General features: G+C 46.1%; 1 protein-coding gene across 2 annotated transcripts in view; it reads left to right on the forward strand.

Annotated features, from left to right (window-relative positions):
• TOX4 (TOX high mobility group box family member 4) overlaps positions 1 to 7,291 on the forward strand; it is a 36,309-nt gene extending 29,018 nt beyond the window's left edge. For both annotated transcript variants that reach the window (XM_088469952.1, XM_088469951.1), the window contains exons 7-9: positions 4,995 to 5,696; positions 6,363 to 6,529; positions 6,749 to 7,291. In XM_088469952.1, coding sequence (XP_088326078.1) covers positions 4,995 to 5,696; positions 6,363 to 6,529; positions 6,749 to 6,809 — 930 coding nt within the window. In that variant the 3' untranslated portion in view covers positions 6,810 to 7,291. The remainder of the gene's footprint in view (positions 1 to 4,994; positions 5,697 to 6,362; positions 6,530 to 6,748) is intronic.
• The last annotated feature ends 5,766 nt before the right edge of the window (positions 7,292 to 13,057 follow it).

Raw genomic sequence — 13,057 nt, forward strand, 5'->3', positions numbered from 1 at the left:
TGTCTGCGTAGTTGATAATCAGCGCTGATAGTGCAGGAATTGATTTCTTTGCATTGTATGTGACTTCTGCTAGCGCCTGCTGCCTGTACTTTCACTTTCTACTGTCAGCCATTTCACTGTCCCTGAGTGACTTTTCTCTCCAGCTTATGTGTACTACGTGTAAGGTACCAATAGCGGAGGGGGTACGTCGGCAGTGTTTATTGGAGCGGCCAATTACTGTCACGGCTCCGGTACAGGAGCCGCCCTGGGCTTGTTTCGCCAAAGCACTTACAACCCTCGTGGGCCGTTAGCTCCGCAGCCTGCGTTCTCACAGATGGGATTGTCCCAGCAGTCAGTGGTGTCGTCACCCATGCAGGGTTTCCCGACACAATTGATGGTACCCCGCAGTCTCCCTATTTCCCCTCCCCTGGTCTCTCAGGAGCCTGCGTGGGTTAATTCACTGACAAGTTCTGTACAGCATTTGTCGGACGTGTTACAAGGGAGTCTGTTGAGGCCACATAAGCGGCCGGTGGCGTCTCTGTCCGCTCCTTATGAGGATGACGTGACGTCCGATGATGGGGAGATTCTGGATCTTTCTGACCAGGAACCTCTCCGTTCTAAAGAGTCGGACGCTGTCCAAGGTTTATATTCCTGGACTTATTCGGGCAGTCCGCACAGCTTTAGTGATTGAGGATGAAGATCCTCCGGTGTCCAAATCTAAATATGCCTTTTTTAAGGATATTAAGGGTGACTCCACTGTGTTTCCTCTTTCGGGTCAGTTAGTAGACTATTTAGAGGAGGCGTGGAAACACCCTAGCAAACGGTATCAGCCGCAGAGACGCTTGGCAGTGGCTAATCAGTTTGCGGACAATTATTTTTCTAAGTGGGAATCCCCTCCACAGGTGGATTCTCATGTGACACGCCTAGTCCGAAGTGCCACATTGCCCATGCCCTCCATGCCTTCCTTGAAGGATGCTACGGACCGTAAGGTGGAGATCTGCCTAAAGTCCGTTTATTCCCTTGCGGGGGAGCAGCCAGGCCGGCTATGGCCATTTGTTGGGTAGCCAGAGCTATGGAGCACTGGGCTGATAGTTTGGAGGCATCTTTGGATTCCGACTGTTCGGCTGAACAGACCGAGTTGATAGGCAATCTCCGGGATTCGGCCACTTATATCAATGAAGCGGCCTTGGATATCAGTACCCTGGCTTCTCGGATTTCTTCGGCAGCTGTAGCTGCTCATCGCACCTTATGGTTGCGGTCTTGGAAGGCGGACGCTGATTCCAAGAAGGGCTTGGAAGCTTTGCCTTTTATTGGAGAAGTCCTATTTGGTCCGGATCTGGACAAAATTGTAGCCACGCTGGCGGCAGCCAAATCTGCATGTCTCCCTCCAGTTCAGGTACGTCGGCCTTACAGGGCCCAGGGTAGGCCTAGGACAGTCTTTTCCCCGACAGGCTGGCCCCAAATAAATCGTCCAAGCCCCGGAAACAGGCCTGGAGTACCAGACGTCCGGCCCCTAAGCCAGATGACAATCCTGCGGCCTGACGGTCCGGGCCTCCCTTTGGGGGATCCCAAAGTGGGAGGCCGCCTGCTGCAGTTTGCCCAGTATTGGTCGGCAACTACGACAGACACTTGGGTTCACGAGGTGGTTTCTCACGGGTACGCCCTCTCCTTTCGGCACAGGCCCCCGTCCCGATTCTTCACCACGGGTCTTCCATCAGACCGGAACAAAGCCATGGAACTGCGGAGGGTTTTGCACACTATGCTCCAGGCTGGAGTTTATAGTGCCTGTTCCATTCTCCGAGAGGGGCCAGGGTTTCTATTCCAATCTGTTTTTGGTGCAGAAACCCAATGGGTCGTACCGTCTGATTCTCAACCTCAGAGCACTCAACAAGTCCTTGCGGATGCCGAGGTTTCGGATGGAGACTCTACGGTCCATCATTCTGGCGCTGGAACCTGGGGATTACATGGTGTCGTTGGACATACAGGACGCTTACCTGCATGTCCCTATTCTTTTACGCCATCAACAGTTCCTCAGGTTTGCAATCCGCAACGATCACTTCCAGTTCCGGGCGTTACCTTTTGGGCTGGCGACAGCACCACGTGTATTCACCAAGGTTATGGCGGCTTCCCTGCAGCTGCAGGGAGTCCGCATGTTGCTGTACCTAGACGATCTTCTGTTGGTGGCAGGATCTCCAGAGCTGCTTCTACGCCACTTGGACCTGACCATTGCGGTACTGCAACGGCACGGCTGGTTAATAAACTGGCAGTAGTCCACCCTGATCCCGTCTCAGAGGATTCTGCACCTCGGAGCCTTATTGGACTCCGGATAGCAAAGGATCTTTCCGACGGGGGAAAAGATCTCTGCCTTACAGTTGAAGGTGCGCAGTTGTCTGCAGAGTCGCGGAGTGTCTCTGCATTCGGCGATGAGGTTACTGGGTTCCATGGTGTCAGTATTCGACATGGTGGAATATGCCCAGTTTCACTCCAGACCTCTGCAGCACTTGATCCTGTCCAAATGGGATGGACTGCCTCAGAGTCTAAAGTCCCAGATGATGGTGCTCACTCCGGAGGTTCGCCTGTCCCTAGCCTCGTGGTTGCAGACGACCCATCTCAACAAGGGTCGTCCATTCTGGGTGGCGAATTGGGTCCTGTTGACAACGGACGCCCGCCTTCGGGGCTGGGGACCTGTCACGGGTCCTCACTTGTTTCAGGGCAGATGGACTCAGGTGGAAAAGGAGCTTCCAATAAACATCTTGGAACTCCGCGCCGTTTTCAATGCTCTCCAGCAGGCACAGCGGGTTCTCCAAGGTCATCCGGTGCAGGTACAGTCGGACAACGCCACCACCGTGGCCTACATAAATCGGCAAGGAGGAACCCGAAGTCGGGCGGCACTCGTAGAGGTGTCCCGCATCCTGGTCTGGGAGGAGGGCAATCTCCCGGCAGTATTCTTCCCAAGAGTTCTCAACTGGGAGGCGGACTTTCTCAGTCGCCAGGACGTTCATCCGGGGGAATGGTCTTTGCACCAGGACGTCTTTCAACTTCTGGTGGACAGGTGGGGTCTTCCAGAGATCGACCTCATGGCGTCACGGCACAACAACAAGTTGCCGGTATACGGGTCTCGCACAAGAGACGAAAAGGCGTCTCTAGTGGATGCTCTGTCAGTCCAGTGGACGTTCCGGTTTGCTTACCTATTTCCTCAGTTTTCCCTCCTTCCACGGGTAATCCGGAAATTCAAACAGGAAGGAGGGATGCTCCTGTTGATGGCTCCTGTGTGGTCTAGGCGGCACTGGTTCTCAGACCTTCAGGGTCTGTCCGTGGACAGTCCTCTGCGGTTGCCGCTGCGACTGGACCTTCTGTCGCAGGGTCCTTATCTTCACACGGACCTGACTCGGCTGTCTTTGACGGCGTGGCTGTTGAGACGGCCATGTTAAGGTCCAGGGGGTTTTCCAGCTCTGTAGTACGGACTATGCTAAGAGCTCGGAAGCCGCCTTCTGCAAGAATATACCATCGTGTGTGGCATACGTTCTTCCAGTGGTGTCGACCGAGAGGTTATGCACCTCGGGAGTTCCGTCTGTCTAGAGTGTTGGCTTTTCTACAGGCGGGACTAGACCATGGGCTTCGCCTTGCTTCTCTGAAGGTACAGGTGTCTGCCCTGTCCGTCTGGTTCCATCGTAGTATTGCTGCAATCCCTGACGTGCGCACCTTTATGCAAGGTGTTCTCCTTTTGTTCCACCGGTGGCGCCTTGGGATTTAGCTATGGTCCTGAGGGCTCTCCAGGGACCGCCGTTTGAACCACTGGGCTCAGTGGACCTTAAATGGCTTACAGCTAAAACAATATTTCTTCTGGCCATTGCTTCGGCCAGACGTGTTTCTGACTTAGGGGCTCTCTCCTGTAGACCCCCTTTTCTGATTTTTCATAGGAACAGGGTGGTGCTGCGCACTCGTCCTGGTTTCCTTCCCAAAGTTGTTTCGAGTTTCCACATCAAGGAAATCGTTGTGCCAGCGTTTAACTCACCTCACCTTTCCGTGGGTGAGGCCACTTTGGATGTTGTGCGGGCCTTAAGGATTTATGTTGACCGCACTTCTTCGTTTAGGAAGTCGGACGCCTTGTTTGTCCTCTATGGCTTCCGTAAAAAGGGTTGGTCTGCTTCAAAGCAGACTTTGGCAGGCTGGATTCGTATGGCCATTTCAGAAGCTTATCTTCATGAAGGCCTTCCGGTTCCTTCCTTTGTGAGGGCTCATTCCACTAGGTCTGTGGGTCCTTCGTGGGCAGCTTGATGTGGTGCCTCTGCAGTCCAGATCTGCAAGGCTGCCATGTGGTCCTCTGTCCATACCTTTGTGAGGTATTATGCGTTTGACACCTTTGCCTTTCAGGATGCTTCCTTCGGGTGGCGGATTCTCCATTCAGCACAGGAGTTTCCCCATCCTTGAAGGATACTGCTTTGGGACATCCCCAAGGTATCCTGTGGATACCCTATGGACCCTGATGTAGAAAATATGAGATATGGTAAGAACTTACCTTTGTTATCTCTATTTCTACGAAGTCCATAGGGTTCCACAGGACTCCCGCCCTGTCGCACCTGTGCTGTAGATGGGCTTTACTCTGGTCACCGGTTTTTCCATCTCCCTCTGGTGAGAATGTGATTCTTGTGTGTGTCCAGATCTTTTTTTCTCTCTCTTCCTTCTCCTCCTCCGGCCTATGGCTTGGTACGTAACTGAGATGCCGTGGCTCGGGGGCGGGGTATAGGAGGGGGGGACCCTAGTGCATCCTGGGAGGCTGAAAACTTTAACTCTATGGTGCCCGATGCCTGACGTCATCACCTATACCCCAAGGTATCCTTTGGAACCCTATGGACTTCGTAGAAATAGAGATAACAAAGGTAAGTTCTTACCATATCTAATATTTTTTATTTGTATTTAAGCATTGTGCATAAAAGGTCCCATACCACCTGTGAGTCGTGTGTGATTTATTATTGTACACTACTAAAGCTTTGTGTATTCCATATTCTAAACAGGTTGTTGAAACATTGGATTTGGACCCTCCTTGTGCACCAGCTGTACTGTCGGAATCTCCAGTTCATTCACCTACTGTAGTGACAGCCCCCAGCATTCCACAATGTATTACATCACCTCCTACGCCAACTATTACTCAGACACCAATGCCAACCCCTGTACCCATCCAACCGCCACAAGTCGTTGCTCCACCTCAGCAAAGCATTGCTAAAATAATTATTTCCAAGCAAATGCTACAAGCTGGGCAGATCCCTACATCCATTGCCATGTCGCAAGGCATGGTGACCGTAATCCCTACCACTTTGGTGACATCCAGAAGTCTACCCCTGCACCAGTTGCAGCCTAGCCCACAGGCACGAATTACACGATCAGTGTTACAAGCAGCAATGCAACTTCCACCACGCCTACAGCCTCCTCCATTACAGCAGATGCAGCAACCCCCACGTCTACAGCAGATGGCCCCTGCACAGCAGCCTTCAATCACAATTCTGCAGTCCCCTCCACCTTTACAGCCAATGCAGAAAGTTCGACTCAGTTTGCTTCAGCCTCCGCCATTACAGATAAAGATTATACCCCCTCCTCTTCAGCCCCAGCCTCAGACTGTTCAAGTCCAAGCACGACCCATTCCAATCAGTGTCCCCACCTCTCCAGAAGCACCTTCCTCACCTGAACATCTGGAAGTATTGACAGAAGTAGTGCAAGAGGTAAGTTTTAGAATTCTTTCCTAATTAAAGGGAAATTGTCACATAACTTTTAATGAGTATCTTTATTGCTTGAAGTTACAATATGACTTAGAAGTTTCTTGTTATAGATTGCAAAATAAATTGTTTGCTACAGTCTTTCAATTAAATAATTCCATTGACATGGAAACCTAGAAAAGACTTTTCAACAATTTCTTGAATAATAATTGAACCAAATTAATAATTGTCTAATTTGCAGGCATTTTGTGATTCATTGTGCAAGCATATTTTTCTTCATCCTCTCCTAACGTATCATATGTTTTACATATGACATTAAATATTAGAATCACTCAGAGCCTTCAAAGAAGAGTGCAGAGTGATGCAATTAGTACTAGACTATGTAACAAGATTACTTGCAATTTTAAAGTGAACTGTTGTGGTAAACTGTACTGATTGCTATATAGTTCTTCTGCTGTTCTGCATCACCTATAGAATATTTGTCGCCAACACTTCATACCAAGGCGTTTAAATGTCTGCATTATTTGGTCTACTGCAACAAATGTATTTCCCTCCTTCCAAAACCTTTTCTCTTTCCTGCTGATTTTAGCTGCTTGGTGAAATTGATTTTTTAATTGTCCATTACCTGTTCCAGAACATGACTTTTTTCACTGCTATGACTACTCTTTCTAGGAGTCTCCCCCAACACAGATGGATGTGGAACTGGTGAGTGGTTCTCCTGCTCACAGCCCTTCTCCCCAGCCTAGATGTGTACGTTCTGGATGCGAGAATCCCCCAATAGAGAGCAAGGATTGGGACAATGAGTATTGCAGCAATGAGTGTGTAGTCAAACACTGCAGGTGAGTAAGGTGCAGTGTGTGTCATTCATATGTTTTATCTTTTTAATAGAGGAAGGGGCTACAGTGTAATATTTTTTTCTCATTAGAAGGCACAATATCTTGTAGCAACATAAATCTGTCAATTAAGAGTGTTTATATAATTGGGACTATAGTCCTTTTAATGTAATTGTTTTTGCTTTCTAGTGGATGTACTTACCCAAAATATATGTTGTGTTTCAGAGATACCTTCTTGGCTTGGGTTGCTGCACGAAGTCAGGGGACACTTGCATCTGTGAAATAACCCCTGTCCTCCCCAATACGGGGTGTTTTGTGGAAAACTGAGGAACGTGGCTAATAACTCACAAGGAAAATGCCAATATCCAAGAGACAAATTTTTATTGACTACTCTGTACATATTATATGTGAGCAAGGACTTTATAGGATGGGGCGAGCTTTAACCACTTTTGTGCTGAATAGCCATTGTTGCATTAAGAAGCAACAGTGAATAGCCCTGTATCTACGTTGGAAACCAAATTCTATTTCCCTCAGTCTGACACTGTATCACAGTGCATTATTTGTATGGAGTTGGTGTAGTTTTACAGGCATCAATACATCACCAATCTTAGCCTTGTTTATTTTTTTTTCTTGACGCTGGCTCGTTAATAATAATGTTTGAAAGCCTGCTAAGGATGCAGTCTCACAAAGGATTAAACGGCTAAAGAAGTAAACGTGGAAGATACATAAATCAATGTGTATGTTCAATAAAATCTAAATGTGATGTTAGTGAGTTTTTAGGATATTTGAAGGTATGACAATTGTTCCTGTCTTCATTAACCTTTTATATGCCTAATTCACAAGAGGCCTAGTGAACATCATTTCAAATGCTAAACAGGCAGTTGTTTTTTTTTTTTTTTTTGAGAGCTTGATCTGCCTGTGCAAGTTGGTGACATTTTCAACTCAATGATTTTTTTTTTTTGGCTATTGGCCTTTGTTTTAGTGGCAATACATAAATATGTATAAATGTTGTCTGATTGTGGTACTACACAGACAGTGCAAGTAATTCTGTCCACATCTTCCTTATCCTGTACAAGGGCTTATTAGGTTATTGCTACTTACATACACATCCTATCCGTTGTTTCAATAGGCAAGTTAGATTCTAACACTGAAGTGTTAGTGAAGGACCAGGCCCCGAAGATCTCAGAACAATAGCTACATTTTGTCCATACAACCATATATCTCTACAATGCAGCATCTGTCAATTGCTGTATGTACTTGGAATACATTTGGGATGTATTTTGGACCTGTCTTCCTAGCATTATTGGATATATCATGAAGAGCTACTGATAATTTGCTGCTTTTTAAAAGGCAAATCTGATTTATTTTTTTTATTTCAGTGTAATATAAAGTATTTGTGTGTGTTTTTTGGGGACAGATTGGTGATGAATGTTCTCTGCATGGGGTAGGCAGTGTTTGAATAATAATTCTGTGCACACTATTTAAACTAAGCTCATATTTATTAGTCAAATATTTTGTACTGCCTGTGCAAGGCTTTTATCAGACCGCCATTCTGCAATGGAAGAATGTCCTCTATACAGTTATGAACAATAGAATACCTTATCTATTTTTTTTAATCTTTGGCAAACTCTACCTTCCCCAACTTCTCCTTCAACTTTTACAAAAAAAAAATCCAAATCCCATCTCTTCTTTCACCTGATTTGAAAGATCAGTGGTTAAACTTTACCCTATTGAGTTTAAAGAATTCACACTTATACAAGATTTACAGGGTAAAGCAATCCTTAAAGTGTGCGAATTCATGTCTGGTGTTATATCTGACTGTTAGGATGTTTAGTGCATGTTATCTATTGTATAAATAGTTTGACATGTATTATAGAGACTTATATGAAGAGAAATCACTTGCCTTGTAGAGATTTTGAACTCTTATTTGATTTACAGCATATTAAAAGGACAAGAGCTATGAAATGTTGGGCAACAATAAATTATTTTGGAAGACTTTGTTCTTTCTAGGTGGTGAAATTACTACTTTGGACATGTACAGTTATCATGATGTCTTTATTAGCAAGGTGTTCTAAACTTAAACATAGACAAATTGCCTCCCTTTAGTGCTTTAGATTGTGGATATCAAAACAGTGTTAAAACTACTTTGAATTTTCTTAAAATCACCATGTCAAAAAGGTTTTCAAGTACATCAACAGAATTATAATAAAAACTGTTCATCTCAGTAAACTGGAAAGATAATTTGATACAAACCATTGATCATAAGGTTATTTTGATTTTTGTGTTTCAAAAAAAAAAAATGACTATAAATAGTTTTGCTATAATAACTTAAGCATTTAATGTTTAAAAAAATGGTATGGGATCTATTGTGTGACATGGTTTCTGTAATGTAGAGAACTGTTGTGCGCACACTATCTCCTTGGCATTGCTTTTTTTCAACTGCTTAGATGTGCTTTCAGTGAGAACATAGGGAAACAGGCCCTATTTATGTATGATTTTGTAACCGTTTCCAATTTGGGGGACATTGTTACCATAGGTTGTGCAGGGCTCACGTGGGAATATGTATTTAGTTTTAATCTTTGAAGCTATCCTATTTTGAAGCTCCACCCTTCTATATTCCACCTCTATCAAGTAATCTTTTTTTTTTCTTTTTCATTCATCTGGGGGATGCCATTACTTCTGGGTTATGCATAGTGAGGTGTGGAGTTGGACACTAGCCAATTGACAACTGGCTCCCACCCCCTATATAACCCCTCCCCTTCCACCGTAAACTCAGTCTTGTTTTTAGTGCCTTGAAAGTAAGGCCCTGGCTAGGTCCTAGCTTTTATTTTGATGTTTGGTTTGGGTGCTTAGTCCTGGCAGCAGACGACAAATACTAGCAGAGTGAGAGTTATATAGATTAAAGGTCTGTGTGAACTGTATCCCACTCTAAAGACAGCTCCTGAGAGGGTCACCAAAGTACACAGTCCCTGGGTCTTTCTCCATGCCAGACACACATTTGAGGCTGCTTGCAAAGAGAAAGTAAGCTTATTACAGAATGTGTAAAAATCTTATTCGCCATTATGTACTTCTTCCCGTTACACTGCTTTTGAGCAGATTGACCGGGCTTGTTATTACTTACACGCAGTGTAGAGCTAGCATGTCTCACGCCTCCCCGGGGCTTCCACAGTACCATGCCGCTTTCATTTCTGAGGGTTTCCTTGTTGGCCTTCCGCAGGGATTACAAAGCAGCAACATGCTGCTGGCTTTTGGGGAGAGAGAGACTTGGGTTCCAGCACGCGGTGCCGCTGCATGTGTAGTAGCGCAGCGGGTGACTTCATCATCCCAGGCTGCGGTTAGTCTCCAGGGAACGCCGGAGGCTATGGTTGCACAGGTGCCCTAAGTGAGCAAGATCCTGCGCCCGGCCACGCCTCCCCCAGATATTTTGTCAGCAGCTCACACGGCTGCAAAGCCATGCATTACATCTGATGAGAGCGGCTGAAGCTATGTGGAGGAGCTTACAGCAGATACTGGGGATGAATGCTAACAAGATAAGCAGTTACCTAGGATTATTATGTATTAACCTGGTGTTTTCTGGGCTTTTAGATATTTAAGCATCTTTTACTGCACCTTTCTCAGGAATTTAGGCAGTAACATACAGGGTATATAAGATTTGTTTTACTTTTGGTTTTTGCAAAGACTGAATTTTTTTTTTTTTGTGCATTTAACAGATGAGTAAATAGAGTCTTAATTAGCCTGTTATTTTTCTATTCAATCAGTGCTACACTTTTTCCATGGGAATTTAGGTAGCTACTGTATCTGTATTGGTTAGACTTGTCTTTTTCAGTATGGAGAAGCCAGACAAGGGTTCAAAAAACAGGGATCAGTCACTGTTTATACCTGTATAAAATGTGAGAATAAAATGGCAAAAAAGTACAGACCCAGGGTTGCCCTGTGCTGGTGGTTCACAGGGGGTTTTATTATCAGGAAGTTTGGCTGAACAGTCGGTCGTGCCTGATTGGGCCAGATCTATGGCTGACGCCATAGGTGAATTACGTCACTTACAGGAAAATTATATGGTACCCTGTGCTCAAGCTCCTCCTTTGTCTGATCCCTCGGTAGAGCCCAGACGGGCCCAAAATACGGGACTATGTCTCGCTCAGATGGTGACGTCCCTAAATAAAATAACGTCTGCAGGGGCTACAGCCATTAAAAGACATTCGGGCCATTCAGTGGATTTTCCTAGAGAAGAGGCTTCAGCTACCTCTTCCAAGAAGAAGGGGAATTAGATTATGACTGGGAAGACACCTGAAACTGAGAGGGTGACTCCCATTCTGATTCAGGAGTTTCTATGTTGATAGATGCGGTCAGGCAAACTTTGCAGCTACAGGAAGCAGGTATTCCAGAAACTAGTTCAGTTTCTTTAAACGTAAGAAGAAACATGTATCCATTTTCCCATAATTTTCACATTTATAGGAAATATTAAAAGAAGCCTGGTTAAAACCTAACTCCAAATTTCATATTCCAAAAAAAATTTAAGTGTCTTTATCCTTTTCCAGAAGCAGATGCCAATCCTTGAGAAATTACACCCATAGTGGATGCTTCTATTGCTAGGTTGGATCCCACAACACAGTCTGTAACTCCTAAAGGTGCACATCCACTGGACCAGTGGTTCTCAAACTCTGTCCTCACGACCCCACACAGTTCACGGTTTCCAGGTCACCCAGCAGGTGCACAGATGTAGTAATTACTGACACATTTTTAAAGATTCACAGGTGAAGCTAATTATTTAACTTGTGAGACGTGGAAAACATGCACTGTTTGGGAACCTGTACACTAGACGATTGCTCCCTGTAAAAATATCGTTAAGCGATTTTCCCTTGAAATTTCCCTCTACATATGATCGTTAAGACTATTATTTGCAAATGATTAAACGATATTGTATCATTCAAATTGACTGACAGATTTCAGTTGAGAGTTTTATACTCGGCAGATATGTTTCTTGAGTGGTTGGTGGGACTTTCATGAGGGAATAAATAGGTGGTGGACATTTTATTATTTGCATTTATGGTCTGTGGCTAGTTTGGTTTGGTTTATACCTGCTGAACGCTGTTGCATTGCTAATTTGCTGTGGTTTGTTTTTGGCTTGTCTTTAAAAAAACTACTTATTTTTGATCATCATGGATCCTTATTGCTATCGTGTGATGACAGCATATGCTGGAGTTGTGCATTTGGCTGATAGGGAGAGGTCTGAGAGACCGAGAAGGGTGCACTCATGCTGGACTAAGGAGTGGCTGCTGCAGAGGAATACTCTCACATACAATTACTGATGGGAATTCGTGTGAACAACCCTGATGACTTCCGTAACTTTCTGCATATGGATGACGTCCCCTTCCGGGAGTTACTGAGTCTGGTGACGCCTTACATACAGAGGCAGGATATGAGGATGCGGAGGGCCATACACCCTAAGGAGAGGCTGATACCTTGCTGACCTGAAGTTTGGCACCCTTATCTCAGCGCAAACTTTGGGTCGCATCATCCCCAAGACCTGCAGAGCCATATTTACGGTCCTGAAGGCTCAGTATTTTAAGGTCATTATAATTTATATTGTCTGTTTCTACTTCAGGGTTCATAGGAGGTTCACAGGGTTGACCTTGGGGTATAGCTGAATCTGGATCCACGGGCACCACGCAGCTAAAGCTTTGCTGCTCCCAGGATGCACTTGGGTCTGTTCTCTATACCCCGCCCCCGAGCCACAGCACCTCAGTTTTAGTTGGTGCCCGGCCGGAGTCGGGTCACCCTGGCACAGTGGGGCTGCTTCTGCACGCGGGGGAAGCAGAATGCAGTCTTCAGCCGCCGGTCTCTGGGGACAGACCAGCGGCGCTAGTAGCGGCGGCGGGCTCCCCCTGCACCAGGAATACCCTGTGTAACCGCTGGACCACCAGGGTGTAAGGACCGGCGGGGAACCAGCTTCCCTGGGAGTTTCATTACTAGCAGGGGAGGCAGCCTTCCCTGCTTTAGCGGCTCCTCAGCCCAGCGCGCTTTCTCATGCGTGCTGGCGTCGCTGGGCTGCTCTCGGCCACTCCTCCTGAGAGTTCTCCGGTGGCCATCTTCCCAGGCACCAACGCAGAGCTCCCAGGCGGCATCCAGTGGACCGGTCCCCCTGCGTACTTCTCCCCTGTTCAGGACAGTGTTCGCAGCGCTATAACCCTCCCAGACACTGAATCTGGGAGGTTGATTGTAGCTGAAGGTGCAGTGAGTATACCTTCCTGCATGGTATGTGACTTGCTAGTGCTGCTGTCTGTGCTTATTTCTACTTATTGTCAGCTTGTACCTATCCCTTTCCTTCTACGGCCCGCAGGTACGTGGGGGAGGGGTGTTCTTTCTGTGTACCTCACTTATATAGATCCACGTATTTGTGAGGTCGTCACATACAGTGGTGTGCTACGCAGTACCATATTGTGGGCTGTTTGTGTTGCATACTTGGGACTGCGCAGGTGTTATACGCCTTACCTTGTTTCGGTGTCATGTCTGATGAGAATGAGCACTCCGTGG

The sequence above is a fragment of the Taudactylus pleione genome, unplaced genomic scaffold, assembly GCF_031769625.1.
Source record: "Taudactylus pleione unplaced genomic scaffold, aTauple2 ptg000095l, whole genome shotgun sequence".
Lineage (NCBI taxonomy): Eukaryota > Metazoa > Chordata > Amphibia > Anura > Myobatrachidae > Taudactylus > Taudactylus pleione.